Source organism: Bos indicus, chromosome 12 (genome assembly GCF_029378745.1).
Source record: "Bos indicus isolate NIAB-ARS_2022 breed Sahiwal x Tharparkar chromosome 12, NIAB-ARS_B.indTharparkar_mat_pri_1.0, whole genome shotgun sequence".
NCBI lineage: Eukaryota > Metazoa > Chordata > Mammalia > Artiodactyla > Bovidae > Bos > Bos indicus.
In genome coordinates this window covers 21,005,754-21,023,651 of record NC_091771.1, presented here as the reverse complement: position 1 = coordinate 21,023,651, position 17,898 = coordinate 21,005,754, and the positions used below count along the sequence as shown (strand labels likewise).

At 42.2% G+C, this 17,898-nt stretch overlaps 1 protein-coding gene across 3 annotated transcripts in view; it reads right to left on the bottom strand.

Moving 5' to 3' along the window:
• Positions 1 to 17,898, bottom strand: part of WDFY2 (WD repeat and FYVE domain containing 2) — a 192,238-nt gene that overhangs the window by 86,509 nt on the left and 87,831 nt on the right. For all 3 annotated transcript variants that reach the window (XR_011569723.1, XM_019971330.2, XM_070800130.1), the window contains one exon: positions 14,843 to 14,916. Coding sequence is in view for 2 of the 3 variants with exons in the window: in XM_019971330.2 (XP_019826889.1) it covers positions 14,843 to 14,916 (74 nt within the window). In the remaining variant the exon portion in view is untranslated. The remainder of the gene's footprint in view (positions 1 to 14,842; positions 14,917 to 17,898) is intronic.

Sequence of the window (17,898 nt, the reverse complement as noted above, 5' to 3'; positions counted from 1 at the left end):
ACTTTATGATCACATGGGCAGCAAATGCAGCCCTGACATGGGCAAGGCTGCCCAGAGAAGCAGGGGCCTGGGAGGGCAAATGCTGAGAAACCCCAACACTGAACCAAAGCTGTCCCGAGCTCAGAAACAGAAGAGAGAACAGCAAACAGGAGAATCAGCAGGGATGTGTATCGTGGATAGACACAAAGAGTATTTCAGGAAGAAACAGTAGAGCAGAATGCTGCTGGGAGGTCACACACAATGAGGACGCAAACTCGTCCCTCAGGCAGACGCACGTGGAGAGATCTTTTGTAGCCACAGTCAGAGCTGTTTGGATTGATTGATGAGACTGGAGGCCAGACTGCAGTGCTTTCAGTCGAGACGGGGTAGGGAGGAAATGAGAAGGAGACGACAGACAAGTCTTTGGAGATGTTCGATAATAAGGAGAGAAGAGAGAGACCATTTGTGAACAGGGAAGTGAGTTGTTCTTAAAAAACAAACTTTGTTTTTAATAACAAGAAAGTTGAGTTTAAAAGCTAATGGGTAGGGTGTGGGGGGCGCGGTTCGTCCCTGGTGACTCAGTGGTAAAGAATCCTCCTGCCAATGCAGAAGACACGAGTTTGATCCCTGGTCCGGGAAGATCCCACATCCCTGGGGACAGTGAAGCCCAGGCACCACAGCCACTGAAGCCCGAGTGCCAAGAGTCGTGCTCTGCAACAAGACAAGCCACTGCTGTGAAAAGCCCGAGCACAGCAATTAGAGAGAAGCCCCAGCTCACTGTAACCAGAGGAAGCCTGAGTGCAGCAACAAGGACCCAGCATAGCCATTAAAAAAAAAAAAAAAAAAAAAAAGCTAGTGGGAAGGATCCAGGCGTAGGCAGAAATTATTATGGAATAAGACAAAGGGAAAGTAACTGGAACATAATGTACTCATCAATTCCTAGCTATTTCCTTTCTGAACCACAGATACACTGTTTGATGTGGCCAGGATAAGATGATCACCTTCTAAAACAGTAAGGGACTTCCCTGGTGGTCCAGTGGCCAAGACTGCATGCTTCCAATGCAGGAGGCCCGGGCTGGATCCCTGGGCAGGGAATTAGACCCCACATGTCACAACTAAGAGTCCACAAGGCACAACTAAGACTCGGAGCAGCCAAATAAATATTAAAAACAAAAAAAGTCATAATTTTTAAGTCATTTCTAAAAAATATAAAATAAAATAGTAATATGGATATGGAGAGTTCCCTGGTGGTTCGGTGGTGCTATGGCCCAGGTTCAGAGAAGATCCTACAAGCTGAGCAGCACAACTAAAAAAACTTTTTTAAAATAAATAAAATAGTAATATAATGATCCTCATAAGGCCACCTTTTGTGGCAGATACCTCCTGTAGGGAACATATAAATGATTTCAACCTACTGCACACTCTACTGGATCTTCTTAGCACCTGATTTAAAATGCAGGGCAATCTGGGTGCTCCTACGGGTATTCATGCTACAGAATTGGTCTAAAAGTGGGATCAAGGGGACCTTCAAAAGTTCATAATTGTAATGGAGGTGCCATGAAAAAATCTGGGGCCAAAGAGTGCTCTTGGCATATGCATTCAGTACGACTTGACCAAGCTTTTAAGATAACATTCAGATACTGAACAAAAGAGAACTGAACTACCTATAAGATGACATAATAGGAAGAGACAGGCTTGTTCTTAAGAGATTCCAAGGTTTGTGACCCAAACAAATACTCCCACTGTCAGAGTTTTCTTTGACAAAACCACCTTCAGTGAATTATACTGTATGAATAAACTGTAAGCAACTATTCAAAAGCAGAGACATTACTTTGCCAACAAAGGTCCGTCTAGTCAACGCTATGGTTTTCCCTGTGGTCATGTATGGATGTGAGAGTTGGACTGTGAAGAAGGCTGAGCGCTGAAGAATTGACACTTCTGAACTGTGATGTTGGAGAAGACTCTTCAGAGTCCCTTGGACTGCAAGGAGATCCAACCAGTCCATTCTGAAGGAGATCAGCCCTGGGATTTCTTTGGAAGGAATGATGCTGAAGCTGAAACTCCAGTACTTTGGCCACCTCATGCGAAGAGTTGACTCATTGGAAAAGACTCTGATGCTGGGAGGGATTGGGGGCAGGAGGAGAAGGGGACGACAGAGGATGAGATGGTTGGATGGCATCACTGACTCGATGGACGTGAGTCTGAGTGAACTCCGGGAGTTGGTGATGGACAAGGAGGCCTGGCGTGCTGCGATTCATGGGGTCGCAAAGAGTCGGACACGACTGAGCCACTGATCTGATCTGATGTGTATTTAATGATGATATTTAAATATTTATACATATTTAAGTTTATTATAACTTATTAGCACAAATTCAGAAGAAAATGGCTATCTCATTGTTTAGGGGCCAAGTCTTGCAACTCCTTTGCGAACCCATGGACTGTAGCCCGCCAGGCTCCTCTGTCCATGGGATTCTCCAGGCAAGAATACCAGAGTGGGTTGCCATGCCCTCCTCCAGGGGATCTTCCCAACCCAGGGATCGAACCCAGGTCTCTTATGTCTCCTGGATTGGCAGATGGGTTCTTTATCACTAGCACCACCTGGGAAGTTCTTAGAAGGCAGCGAAATTCCAGAAGTGACATCAATTCTCCTGTAAGTACAAACCCTGAAATGCACCATGATGGTTGATAAGCTGGAGCCAGTTGGCTGTAGCACTGTGGTGTCTGAGCTGATCAAGGTGAAGGTTTTCTGATGACTTTCCCACCAGAAGGAGTGACCTGACTGTACACTAAGCTTGAGTACAGCTGAAGGGCTTTATACATGGGTTACTTGTCATCCCCACAGAACGTGACCTCACCCTTTGGGTTCAGCCCCTGCAGGCTTATTACAACCTGTAGTGATTAACAACTCATCCATGACACCTTGTTACATTAAACAGTCAAATTCTTTAAAAGAATTATTTTAGCAATGACTAAATTCATGGAATAACACAAGCTTCCAATTCATTAGTGATCATCCTGGGGCAATTCACTGCAATCATGCTGTCCTAGATGTGTGAAGAAATTGGTTTGGTATGGTTAGAAGAAAATTTGTCTGGGGGTCAAGAAGGTCCTAGCTCTGTCACCACTATCTTGACATGTGACCTACCCAATATACATCACTTAATCTAGGGGAAGAGCTTCCCTGGTGGCTCAGTGGTGAAAAATCTGCCTGCCAATGTAGAAGACTAAGAGACCTGGGTTCGGTCCCTGGGTCAGGAAGATCCCCAGAGCAGGAAATGGCAACCTGCTTCAGTATTCTTGCCTGGAAAATCCCACAGACAGAGGAGCCTGGTGAGGCTACAGTTCATGGGGTCACAAAGAGTCAGACAGAATGCAGAGGCTAAACAACTACAATAATCTAGGGGAAGGTGGCATTAGATAGAAGAATTAAGGTCCCTTTCAATTTAATCTTTTCTGTCCCCCCAGGGATTCTGAATTGTCCTCTTTTAATATCTTTCAGTTCAGTCACTCAGTCATGTCCGATTCTTTGTGACCCCAAGGACTGCAGCATGCCAGGCTTCCTTGTCCATCACCAACTCCATTACTCAAACACACGTCCAAACAAGTCGGTGATGCCATCCAACCATCTCATCCTCTGTCGTCCCCTTCTCCTCCTGCCTTTTAATCTTTCCCAGCATCAGGGTCTTTTCCAATGAGTCAGCTCTTTGCATCAGGTGGCCAAAGTACTGGAGCTTCAGCTTCAGCATCAGTCCTTCCAATGAATATTCAGGACTGACTTCCTTTAGGATTGACTGGTTTGATCTTCTTGCAGTCTAAGGGAGTCTCAAGAGTCTTCTCCAACACCACAGTTCAAAAGCATCAATTCTTCAGCGCTCAGCTTTCTTTAGACTCTAACTCTCACATCCATACATGACTACTGGAAAAGCAGGTCAGGAAGCAACAGTTAGAACTGGACATGGAACAACAGACTGGTTCTAAATAGGAAAAGGAGTTCATCAAGGCTGTATATTGTCACCCTGTTTCTTTAACTTATATGCAGAGTACATCATGAGAAACACTGGACTGGAAGAAACACAAACTGGAATCAAGATTGCCGGGAGAAATATCAATAACCTCAGATATGCAGATGACACCACCCTTATGGCAGAAAGCGAAGAGGAACTCAAAAGCCTCTTGATGAAAGTGAAAGAGGAGAGTGAAAAAGTTGGCTTAAAGCTCAACATTCAGAAAACGAAGATCATGGCATCTGGTCCCACCACTTCATGGGAAATAGATGGGGAAACAGTGCAAACAGTGTCAGACTTTATTTTGGGGGGCTCCAAAATCACTACAGATGGTGACTGCAGCCATGAAATTAAAAGACGCTTACTCCTTGGAAGGAAAGTTATGACCAACCTAGATAGCATATTCGAAAGCAGAGATGTTACTTTGCCAACAAAGGTTCATCTAGTCAAGGCTATGGTTTTTCCTGTGGTCATGTATGGATGTGAGTTGGACTGTGAAGAAGGCTGAGCGCCAAAGAATTGATGCTTTTGAACTGTGGTGTTGGAGAAGACTCTTGGGAGTGGCTTGGACTGCAAGGAGATCCAACCAGTCCATTCTGAAGGAGATCAGCCCTGGGATTTCTTTGGAAGGAATGATGCTAAAGCTGAAACTCCAGTACTTTGGTCACCTCATGCGAAGAGTTGACTCATTGGAAAAGACTCTGATGCTGGGAGGGATTGGGGGCAGGAGGAGAAGGGGACGACAGAGGATGAGATGGCTGGAGGGCATCACTGACTCGATGGACATGAGTCTGAGTGAACTCCGAGAGTTGGTGATGGACAGGGAGGCCTGGCATGCTGCGATTCATGGGGTCAAAAAGAGTCGGACACGACTGAGCGACTGATCTGATCTGATCTGACTAGACAGACCTTTGTGGCAAAGTAATGTCTCTGCTTTTTAATATGCTGTCTAGGGTTGGTCATAGCTTTTCTTCCAAGGAGGAAGTGTATTTTAATTTCATGGCAGCAATCATCATCGGCAGTGATTTTGGAGCCCCAAAAAATAAAGTCAGCCACTGTTTCCACTGTTTCCTCATCTATTTGCCATGAAGTGATGGAACTGGATGCCATGATCTTAGTTTTCTGAATGTTGAGTTTTAAGCCAACTTTTTCACTCTCCTCTTTCATTTTCATCAAGAGCTCTTTAGTTCTTTTTCACTTTCTGCCATAAGGGTAGTATCCTCTGCATATATGCGATTATTGATATTTTTCCTGGCAATCTTGATTCCAGCTTGTGCTTTATCCAGGCCAGCATTTCTCATGATGTACTATGCATATAAGTTAAATAAGCAGATGTACTATGCATATAAGTTAAATAAGCAGGGTGACAATATACAGCCTTGATGTACTCCTTTCCCGATTTGGAATCAGTCCATTGTTCCATGTTCGGTTCTATCTATTGCTTCTTGACCTGCATACAGATTTCTCAGGAGGCAGATAAAGTGGTCTGGTATTCCCATCTCTTTAAGAATTTTCCTTGGTTTGTTGTGATCTACACAGTCAAAGCCTTTGGTATAGTCAATAAAGCAGAAGTAGATGTTTTTCTGGAACTCTCTTGCTTTTTGATGATCCAATGGATGTTGGCAATTTGATCTCTGGTTTCTCTGCCTTTTCTAAATCCAGTTTGAACATTAATATCTTTAGATACCTCCAAAGGCATCATTTTATACATTCACAAAATTGCTTCCTAAGCAACTGTTAGGACACAGTAAATAACATTAGGACGTTACAGTGTTAGGACACTGTAAATAACATTATTGCCTGGGTTGAATACTGTCCTCCCAAAATCCATATCCACCTGGAACCTCAGAATATGACTTTATTTGGAACGAAGGTCTCTGCAGATACAATTAGTTAAAACGAGATAATATTGGATGAGGGTGAGCCCTCCATCCAATGACTTATAAGAAGGTCATGTGAAGACACAGAGAGTAAGGCGATGTGCAGATGTGGGCAGGGCGACTTCCCTGGCGGTCCAGTGGTTAAGACTCTGAGCTTCCAATGCAGGGGGCAAGGGGCTGACCCCTGGTAAAGGAACTAAGATCCCACATCCTGCACTGCATGACCAAAACATAAAAAATAATAATCATTTTTAAAAATAACCCTTAATTAAAAAAATAAAAAAGATGCGGGCAGGGACTGGAGTGACCCATCTACCAGGCAAGGAACTCCAAGGATTCCAGCAGTCCCACAAACTTTCAGGAACACATAATATTTCTATTTAGGTTTTTCAGTTGTTTGCTTCATGTATCTATCTTACTAATTTCAGGAAGCAGAGTATGGACCTCAAATTCTTCTATACGCTTAAACCTGTCATTTAAACATAAGGTGCACTCATCACATCAACTGTTGAGAGTAATTTTATCCTTCTGGTTAAGTGCCCAACTGTGGCTGTAGCATCCTGAGTGGCAGGAACTGCAATGCCCTCGCTCTTTCCTTCAACAGACCTTTCACAAAGTTTCCATAGTGGCCCAGGAAACAACACGGAAGCTCGTGGCCTCTGCCTTCAGGCAGATGACAGTCAGGTGAAGGCAACAGACCCATAACCGAATGAGGCAACAGGCAGGAGGGAAAGCCTTGAACAGAGGCAGGAATGGCTCCTGACCAGCAGTGTGGGGTGAGGACAAAGCCCAGGCTCCAAGGCACACAGAGTCCCCAGCTCCACCAGGAGCTATTTCCTGGCTAAGTGAGCCGGGGAAGCATGTGAACTCTCTAGGCCTCAGTCTTATCCGAAAAATGTGAGTAATATCACCTACATTATAGAATTACTTTGAAGCTGTAATGAGGGAGTATACGTAAAGCAGAGTGCCTGATGGGCCTTCCCCAGTGGCTCAGCAGATAAGCAGTCTGACTGCTATGCAGGCAGTGAGGGTCGATTCCCGGGTTGGAAAGATCCCCTGCAGGAGGAAATGGTAATCCACTCCAGAATTCTGGCCTGGAAAATCCCACAGACAGAGGAAGAGGAACCTGGCGGGTTACAGTCCAAAGGGTCTCAAAGAATCAGACACGACTGAACACGTGCGTGCAGAGTGCCTGGTACACAGTAACGCTCAATAAAGGTTCTCTTTCCTTTTTCATTCCCTTGGATAAATGATACAAACTCGAAGACTATAGTAACCACAAGAACTACCCAAACGGTAGCATCAAATCCATACATGGTCAATATCATTTACTTTTATACAGTAACTCTTATTCTGAATGCTCATTACCATACCGAGCAATCCTTTCCACTCATCACAATCAAACTTCCTGTAACACATATATGAAATTCATCTTCAAAGAACAGAGATTTTATAAACTTGGGGCCTTGTTCAAAAACTTTCCAGTGACTATGTATTTATCTTGGCAAGATTTTAATAAAACTCTTGGCTTCCTAACAGTTTTGGGTTTCTTTTTTTTAAGTTTTTTCTGTTGTTAGTTTATTTACTTATTTGGCTGCACTGGGTCTTCCTTGCTGCACACAGGCTTTTTGTAGTTGCAGCAAACAGGGCTACTCTCTAATTGCAGTACTCTTTCTTCTCATTGTGGTGGCCTCTCTTGGTTCAGAGCACAGGCTCAAGGGTGCACAGGCTTAGTTGCCCTAAGGCATGTGGCATCTTCCCAGATCAGGGATCGAACCCATTTCCCCTGCATTGGCAGGTAGATTCCTAACCACTGGACTACTACGGGACTCCATCCCTAACAGTTTGGATGAAGAAGGAAAAATATAAAGATGAGCATGAGTTCCCCCCACCCCGCCCCCATGCAATTCATTGTGCCTAAAATACCTTTTCCTTCCTATCTTTATCAGTCTCCATGGAGCCACCCCAGACTGTTCTCCACTACTTTCTTCTGACCTCACTGGCTTGCCACCATCACGTTTACCAGTGTGGTGATACTCCTCCTGTATTTTTTTTTTTACTTTGTGTTATTAATATTTATTTCATAACTTCACTTTTCATTCTGCCCCAAGCTGAACAAGCTCTTTGACATCAGGAGTCACATGTTAGAGCTGAGCAGAAGGGTTTGCACACAGTTGATATTTACATATTTGTTGGCTGATTAGAATACACAAGGCATTACGACAGAAAAAAAATTTTTAAGTCCCACTTCATCATGAATAGCAGTTAGCACAATCTGACTGACTTCTTTTAACATTAAAACAGAAGGCGTTTCTGAAAACTCAAATGCAGGATGAATTAAATTATTGGCATAACTTCTTCCCCTGTAGAAGTTAGTTCCATTCTGAAAATCATTTTGAATAGCAAGAGAACTGTACAAATAAACTATCTCAGAATTTAAGCAGGTACTTATTACAACCAACTATATTAATATATACTAAGGGATGGAGCCAAAGCAAAAACAATACCCAGCTGTGGATGTGACTGGTGATAGAAGCAAGGTCCGATGCTGTAAAGAGCAATATTGCACAGGAACCTGGAATGTCAGGTCCATGAATCAAGGCAAATTGGAAGTGGTCAAACGAGAGATGGCAAGAGTGAATGTCAACATTCTAGGAATCAGCGAACTGAAATGGACTGGAATGGGTGAATTTAACTCAGATGACCATTATATCTACTACTGCAGGCAGGAATCCCTCAGAAGAAATGGAGTGGCCATCATAGTCAACAAAAGAGTCCGAAATGCAGTACTTGGATACAATCTCAAAAACGACAGAATGATCTCTGTTCGTTTCCAAGGCAAACCATTCAATATCACAATAATCCAAGTCTATGCCCCAACCAATAAGGCTGGAGAACCTGAAGTTGAATGGTTCTATGAAGACCTACAAGACCTTTTAGAACTAACACCCAAAAAAGATGTCCTTTTCATTATAGGGGACTGGAATGCAAAAGTAGCAAGTCCAGAAACACCTGGAGTAACAGGCAAATTTGGCCTTGGAATACGGAATGAAGCAGGGCAAAGACTAATAGAGTTTTGCCAAGAAAATGCACTGGTCATAGCAAACACCCTCTTCCAACAACACAAGAGAAGACTCTATACATGGACATCACCAGATGGTCAACACCGAAATCAGATCGATTATATTCTTTGCAGCCAAAGATGGAGAAGCTCTATACAGTCAGCAAAAACAAGACCAGGAGCCGACTGTGGCTCAGACCATGAACTCCTTATTGCCAAATTCAGACTTAAATTGAAGAAAGTAGGGAAAACCACTAGACCATTCAGGTATGACCTAAATCAAATCCCTTATGATTATACATTTATAATACAGATATTATAAATCTATTTCTCAGATTTAAGGGCCTAGATCTGACAGATAGACTGCCTGGTGAACTATGGAATGAGATTTGTGACATTCTACAGGAGAATAGATTTAAGGGCCTAGATCTGATAGATAGACTGCCTGGTGAACTACGGAATGAGATTTGTGACACTGTACAGGAGACAGGGATCAAGACCATTCCCATAGAAAAGAAATGCAAAAAAGCAAAATGGCTGTCTGGGGAGGCCTTACAAATAGCTGTGAAAAGAAGAGAAGCGAAAAGCAAAGGAGAAAAGGAAAGATATAAACATCTGAATGCAGAGTTCCAAAGAATAGCAAGAAGAGATAAGAAAGCCTTCTTCAGCAATCAATGCAAAGAAATAGAGGAAAACAACAGAATGGGAAAGACTATGGATCTCTTCAAGAAAATCAGAGATACCAAAGGAACATTTCATGCAAAGATGAGCTCGATAAAGGACAGAAATGGTATGGACCTAACAGAAGCAGAAGATATTAAGAAGAGATGGCAAGAATACACAGAAGAACTGTACAAAAAAGATCTTCACGACCCAGATAATCACGATGGTGTGATCACTCACCTAGAGACAGACATCCTGGAATGTGAAGTCAAGTGGGCCTTAGAAAACATCACTATGGACAAAGCTAGTGGAGGTGATGGAATTCCAGTTGAGCTATTCCAAATCCTGAAAGATGATGCTGTGAAAGTGCTGCACTCAATATGCCAGCAAATTTGGAAAACTCAGCAGTGGCCACAGGACTGGAAAAGGTCAATTTTCATTCCGATCCCAAAGAAAGGCAATGCCAAAGAATGCTCAAACTACCGCACAATTGCACTCATCCCACACGCTAGTAAAATAATGCCCAACATTCTGCAAGCCAGGCTTCAGCAATATTTGAACCGTGAACTTCCTGATGTTCAAGCTGGTTTTAGAAAAGGCAGAGGAACCAGAGATCAAATTGCCAACATCCACTGGATCATAGAAAAAGCAAGAGAGTTCCAGAAAAACATCTATTTCTGCTTTATTGACTATGCCAAAGCCTTTGACTGTGTGGATCACAATAAACTGTGGAAAATTCTTCAAGAGATGGGAATACCAGACCACCTGACCTGCCTCTTGAGAAATTTGTATGCAGGTCAGGAAGCAACAGTTAGAACTGGACATGGAACAACAGACTGGTTCCAAATAGGAAAAGGAGTTCGTGAAGGCTGTATATTGTCACCCTGCTTATTTAACTTCTATGCAGAGTACATCATGAGAAACGCTGGACTGGAAGAAACACAAACTGGAATCAAGATTGCCGGGAGAAATATCAATAACCTCAGATATGCAGATGACACCACCCTTATGGCAGAAAGCGAAGAGGAACTCAAAAGCCTCTTGATGAAAGTGAAAGAGGAGAGTGAAAAAGTTGGCTTAAAGCTCAACATTCAGAAAACAAAGATCATGGCATCTGGTCCCACCACTTCATGGGAAATAGATGGGGAAACAGTGCAAACAGTGTCAGACTTTATTTTTGGGGGCTCCAAAATCACTGCAGATGGTGACTGCAGCCATGAAATTAAAAGACGCTTACTCCTTGGAAGGAAAGTTATGACCAACCTAGATAGCATATTCGAAAGCAGAGATGTTACTTTGCCAACAAAGGTTCGTCTAGTCAAGGCTATGGTTTTTCCTGTGGTCATGTATGGATGTGAGAGTTGGACTGTGAAGAAGGCTGAGCGCCGAAGAATTGATGCTTTTGAACTGTGGTGTTGGAGAAGACTCTTGAGAGTCCCTTGGACTGCAAGGAGATCCAACCAGTCCATTCTGAAGGAGATGAGCCCTGGGATTTCTTTGGAAGGAATGATGCTAAAGCTGAAACTCCAGTACTTTGGCCACCTCATGCGAAGAGTTGACTCATTGGAAAAGACTCTGATGCTGGGAGGGAGGGATTGGGGGCAGGAGGAGAAGGGGATGACAGAGGATGAGATGGCTGGATGGCATCACTGACTCGATGGACGTGAGTCTGAGTGAACTCCGGGAGTTGGTGATGGACAGGGAGGCCTGGCGTGCTGTGATTCATGGGGTTGCAAAGAGTTGGACACGACTGAGCGACTGATATGATCAGATATATACTTAGTCAACAACTTATTTAACAAATTATTCACTGAGTCCCTAATTTGTACTACAAAGAACCACACTAGCTAAGATCCAATGGGAGAGGAGATGGATAAAATACTGGCCAGTTTCTTAGTGAACACTTTAATGGAGGAGACAGACTTAAAACTTTTCACAAAATAGGTTAAATAAGCAGTATGATGTAACTAACCTACTGAGTATTACGTGTGATAAATTTTAATTGGGAGGCCTCAGGAACCACTAGTCCAAGAAAAAAGGAAAAAAAGAAAGAGAGAAAAGACGACAGTTGAACAAGACCTTGAGAGATAACTGGGACTGTCGACCAGGATGGTGGAAGGAGGCTCTGGGCTACACGATCAGAAAGAACAAAAGCTATGGACATGAAAATAAACCACCTTCAGCTTTGCTTCTCTCAGTAGGTGATCTAACTTGCTGCTTCATGAGAGAAATAAAAGGTCATTTCTCTCTTATATCTCAAAACAGCCTTTGTCTTTGCCTACCTTAAAAATTAAGTCTCCCCACTCTTTCCCAAACCTAAATTCTCCACATTGTTCTGGACCCTCTGGGTGCTCGTCTACCATCACACCTTGCTCTAGCACTCACTCTCTCTCTCCTACCCTCTCCTTTTGTGGCCAAACTTTTGAAAGAACGGTCTCTCTTTGTGTTATCTCTATTTCATTTTTTTAAAGATTGTGTTTGTTTATTTTTGGCTGTGCTCCGTCTGTGCTGATGCTCAGGCTTTTCTCTAGCTGCGGTGAGTGGGAGCTACTCTCTAGATGCGGTGTGCGGGCTTCTCATTGCGGTGGCTTCTCTTGCGGAGCACAGGCTCCAGGGCATGGGGGCTTCAGTGGCTGTGGCTCCCTGGCTCTAGAGCACTGGCTCAATAGTTGTGGCTCAGAGGCTTAGCTGCCCCACAACATGCGGGATTTTCCCGGATCAGGGATCAAACCTGTGTCTCCCCCTATATTAGCAGGCAGATTCTTTACCACTGAGCCACCAGGGAAGCCCTCTACTTCATTTTTAATACACTGCTCAGTTACACAAGGTTAACTGCCTCTTCAATCTCTTTTATGCAGCAAAATAAAGTGAAATAAGGATTTACTTTCTGTGTTTTAAAGTAAGTGAACCAATAGTATTTCTTCTAAAATATATTTGGTATATTTAGGAAACAGAATATTTACGGTCTCTGAAAAGAATTTCTCATGTCCAGCAAGTAAACTATTCAATAGGTGAGATTCTGTAAGTATTTTTAGTAAAGAACCTCGTATTGTAGTGATCAATGAGAATTCTGAACATTAAACACCCTGTTCTCTCACTATATTGTTCCCTAATACAGAACTCTTTACAATTCTTCAGATGAAAACAGGTAGGGTATACAATTCATCTTCTTCAGCAATATACAAGAGAGAATTTTAAGGAAATTATTTCATTCAAGCCAGTCTTAATCTTTTTTAGAAGATCAAGTAAGATGAGATTTGGTATCTTGACACCAAGCTGACACATCCAGAGAACCATTTTGGTCCAGTTCCTCACTATGATCCAGTTTTCTGGCAATTTCATTTACTAAAGGAATAATGATTCAATAAATAGCCAGAACTCTCCAGAACTTACTTTGCTCACCTGTCTTGCCTTCAAAGCCAAATTTATCAGCACCCATCAATCCCCAATACTGACTTCACAAAATGCAAAGCATCTCTTATATGCTATACACACAGAGAAGGTTTTTCACAGATAGTGTCACAGGTACTATTGCATGAACTGCTGGCAATAAATGGATCTCAGCTCATCTTTTCAGATTTTCTCTTGTGATGAAACTTCAGCTCACTGAAAATCCAATTATCTCTCCTTGCCTTTTAAAAGTAAATTTATACTGCACACACCACACTTGTTACAAATGGCTCTCTTTAAAAAAGACAACAATCTGTATCATGACCTTCAATTCCATCCTAAGGAAAAGGGTTCACAGACCTCCCAAATGCATTAGCTCTTATAGGACTTCTGTAAATATTTGGCAAAGGACTGATTGTTATTTGTAACAATATTGTTAAAATATTGTTAAAATTTCCATAACAACCACCCAACAAATGTTTTCACTAAAGATCAAATAGCAAATGTCAGGGTCACCTCTTCAGACCCGGAAGCAGGGCTGGGTCAAGACCAGAAAGGAAGACCCACATTCCATGTATCTAAATTTGTTAAAAGTTTTAAGTTAAGTTAAACTATTAGATACGGTCTCTTCCTCCAATTGGTCTCGTCCTCCAATCTAGACAAACATACCTTCAACGACTTGGAGGCACAGGTATAAAGTTAGAATTTTTAGGCCCTTTGAAGTTCCCTGTCATAGTGTGGTGACAGGAGAGGGCCAACCCAGGCCCCTTTCCACTCCCAGTTCCCCCAGTTCCACCGACACCTTGAGGGGCCTTGTCCACCCATGCGGACATCCTACCCACCTCAAATCACTGCCCCTGAACCACCCTTCAGGCTAAGGGCACACTTATTAGTTTTATCCTCCTCAGGACAGATCCAGGGAAAAGGCCCATGGAGGCCCTACAAGCAGGCCCTAAGCTCTTTGGGGGCAGGAAGTGTCCAGAGTCAAGTACCCAGAGAATGGGTGTGAGTGGAGTGAGGGCTGAGGCTGGACACAACCTCTGGCCCCTCAGATCCTTCATCCTGTGGGGAGGTGTTCCAGAGAGGGGTCCTCTAATTCCCAGGTCCCAGAGCAGGGCCTCTCTTGCCCACGAGTAAAGACAACACTGGAGAATTTACCAGATCAACCATGTTACTAGTTAATATACTAGTTGAAAATAAATATATAAAAAGATGATTTAAGTTGTAAAACCTGAAATTCCAATCTCTGATCACTTCAGTTCCCTCAAGATCTCTAACCAATGGGTCTAATGTTTATCTGGATCTACTCAACAGACTAAATCTAGGTCCTGTGCTTTCTTAACAAACTTGTACAAATGGACAGAATTCTATTCACATGTTAGAGGACGGTAAAGAAGACCCCAAGGAGCAGGAGAAAGAAGGAGGTCAACATCAAGTATCAAAGTTGAGATCAGACACCCAGGTCTAGGAGAGCGTTTTCCTCATGTCCTGTCACTTACATGGGGCCACATATGGCGCCAGGCTTAACCATCTCATCAAAGCTGCTGGCATCACAGCTTGCTCTTGCCAACCCCCAGAACCAGGTAGTTCACCCCATGGCCTTATAATGCCCCTATTCTAACCGCCGTGAAGGTGAACATGTCTATCAAGCTGAATGTCATTGGCATTTGATACTGATGACAGCTCTCCCTGCACCTTACCAGTATTTGCTACACTGCAATTTCCACTTAACTTGGCAAGAAAATTAATTTGCTAATTTGAAAAAAAAAAAACCACTAATAAATAATTTTCATCACAATACACATATACATAGTCCACAGGAGGGGGAAGTATTTCAACTGGAAATCTTATTTACGGGTACTTACTGAGATTGTACCATTGTCTAGACCTATGGACAGTCTTCTTGTTTCCGGGTTAAAAGACATGCATGAACATGGAGCTGAAAGAAATGAACATGTTGATGAAATTAACAAAACGATGATGCTCGTGGATTCAGGAGTGACTGACTAGCTCAAAGTGTGTGGCTACTTTCCCCACCCCCCCACTATTTCCTGACAAACAGTTCATAGAACTCCCGCTCACAAAAAGTAAAAACAATAATTTTACCACTAACCCCGAGTTTTTCAGTTATCCTTTTAACGACTGTAACAAGTAAGACACTCAAACTGGACAGGTTCCAAGGCGCATGGTCTTGCCTGTTCTGTCAATACCAGTCTAAATTTGCTCGAGTAGATTAACAACACTGCGCTGTGTGAGCCTTCTGTCACCAACCTCTCTCTTCCATGAAAACCCCATCTTTAATGGAAATAATCCATTTTTTCTGAACTAGGGACATAAAAGAAAGATCTTATTTCCGTCCCCCTCCTTGCCCTGCACACAAATGAACAGAAATCTTTTTTTTTTTTTTAATTCAGAACTGATTTGTGGCATGTGGACTAACATAAGTCTTTTACTGTCAGTACTCAAAGCAGAGGCAGGAGGCTGCTAATTGGGGAAAGGCTTGGAGGCTTTGTCTCAATCTAAAAGAAAACCAGCTCAACACAGGGCCAGGCTCCAGAGAAAAGAAGTCAGGTGAGTCAGTTCACCCAGACCTGGACAGGGCCTCCCTGCCGGGTGGGACTGACCCCCTTGCTACCACCACGCCTGGGTGAAGGGAGCAGGCTTGGAAACCCCAAATTGCCAGGTCAGTTTCCAACTCCCAGCCCCTTCTCTATGCTTACTAGTAAGAATGGGGGCCTTTTGACAACTTTATTTCATATCGAAATGGTGCTCTACAAAGCTCAACATAACTTACACTCATTTTTCTTTTCTTTTATTTATTTTGGCTATACCACATGGCATATGGGATCTTAGTACTCCAATCAGGGACCAAACCCGCTTCCCCTCCACTGGAAGCTAAGAGTCTTAACCACTGGATTGCCATAGACGTCCTCAACATAATTTTTCACAGTAGCCCTACAAGTCATGAATTACCCATCATCAAAATCATAATCAACATCAAATATTTTTATTCACATTTTAAAGTTATGATTAGATGTCTTAACCAAGGTCACACAGGGTAAAAAAAAAAGCTAAAGGAGGTTCAAAGACAGATTTCAAACACACAGTCCTATTTTCAAACACCTTTAAACTATAAAAAAAAAAAACACACACACACTTCAAGTTCTACTAACAGAACCACTTCATAAACACTTGGTAACATCTTTTTGATTCTCTATACAAGGGCCATGACCAACAACAACAAAATCCTCTGAACTGCAAAAACTACTTACTTTTTCTAATTTTGAGACATGATATATTTAATAAATAGAAACATACCCCCCCCACCAAAACTTTCACCAATATAGCAGAATATCTTCTTTTGCTTTAGCCACAAATTTAAACTAGACTCCCAAAAGAACACTGCTGGGAGAAAAGCAATCAAACAATATTTAATGTGCTGCCCTAAGAAAGCCAGTCTTACTCATCTTTGGCCTATAAACTCTGTTGGCAAAATCTCTACACACATGCTAAGATGCCAGGTCTCATAATCCCATAACATGTGTGCAGGATTAAAATTTAATGATTCCATGGAAAACTATCATGTTAGCTGAAAAAAGCAAAAGAAAAAATTATACTGATTATAGTACTACAAAAAGGACACATACGTAAAAATACACATGGAAAAACTCAACACAGTTCTTAGGTTTGAGAGACATGAGTATTTCTATAACATGGTCTTTACTTATTATTTTGCTATTCTTGTTAAAAATTTTAAATATCTAACAATTTATTATAAGTATGCATATATGAAGCAAAATTGGACTGCAGTCCAAGTGGCTACACATAATAAAGAAAAATCTCATCACTCAGCTGCCTCCCTGACCATGTAAAAGTATTTTCTATGATTTACTTGAAAGTTCCTATCCGGTTATGTAATAATTAGAAAACCCACTGATCTCTTGAATGTGATTTAAAGGACTTTTTTTTCCACAATACTGCGCAAGCTACCCTTAAATCAACACTGCTATTTTGTTATTCCTTATTTTATCCCCATTAACTAAATTTTTTGTCATTCTTCAACAAAAATTTAGAACGCTTACTATGTTCAAGACATTTGATGCAATGATATGTAAGATATTATAGCTGTCATCAAGGAATTGATGGATTATGACACCAACTATATATAGGAGCCATAATATAAAACTTGTCCCCAATGTCACCTCCTTGGTTCACATCACTTTATACTGATAGTAAGAAATGCCTTCAGAATGCAAAAGGGAAAAAACCTTTCCTAAGTAAGTAAAAGAAGCTTTAACAGAAGTTCTGTTGTTGCAGAACCCATATGATAGAACTCATGTGGGGGGGATTGACAGAGACTGAGATATTACCTCCCAGGTGCCCCCAAAAGTGTAAACATTCTTTCAAAGAGGCATTATGGTAAAACACCAAAAAAACCCCTGCAAAAAACCTTGTGTGTGTGTGTGTGTGTGAAGACTTTCAGTATGTAAGTCTTATGATGCTTTTCAAACCACTTCCTGATTATAACATTCCCACAGGAAGAGGCCCTGGGTTGGTTACCCACAGGCGATGCAGGGCCAAAGAGGAAAGAAGTTGATTGAAAGAAATATTGGGACTTCCCTGGTGGTCCAGTGATTCAGAATCTGACTTCCAATGTAGGGTCCATTCCGGATTGAAAAACTAGGACCCTACATGCCAAAGGGCAACTAAGCCCATTCCCCATCACAAGAGAAGCCCCGAAGAGGCAACAAAGACCCAGAGCAACCGAAATTAAAAAAAATAAATATAAACCACCTTACTTAAAAAACAAAACGAAATATCGATGCCCACATTTGTTGTTACAGTAAGTGTCTTTCCATTTCGGGGTTGAGGGAGTAGATAAATTGACACAGAGATCCTTCTAACTTCAACTAACCAGAAA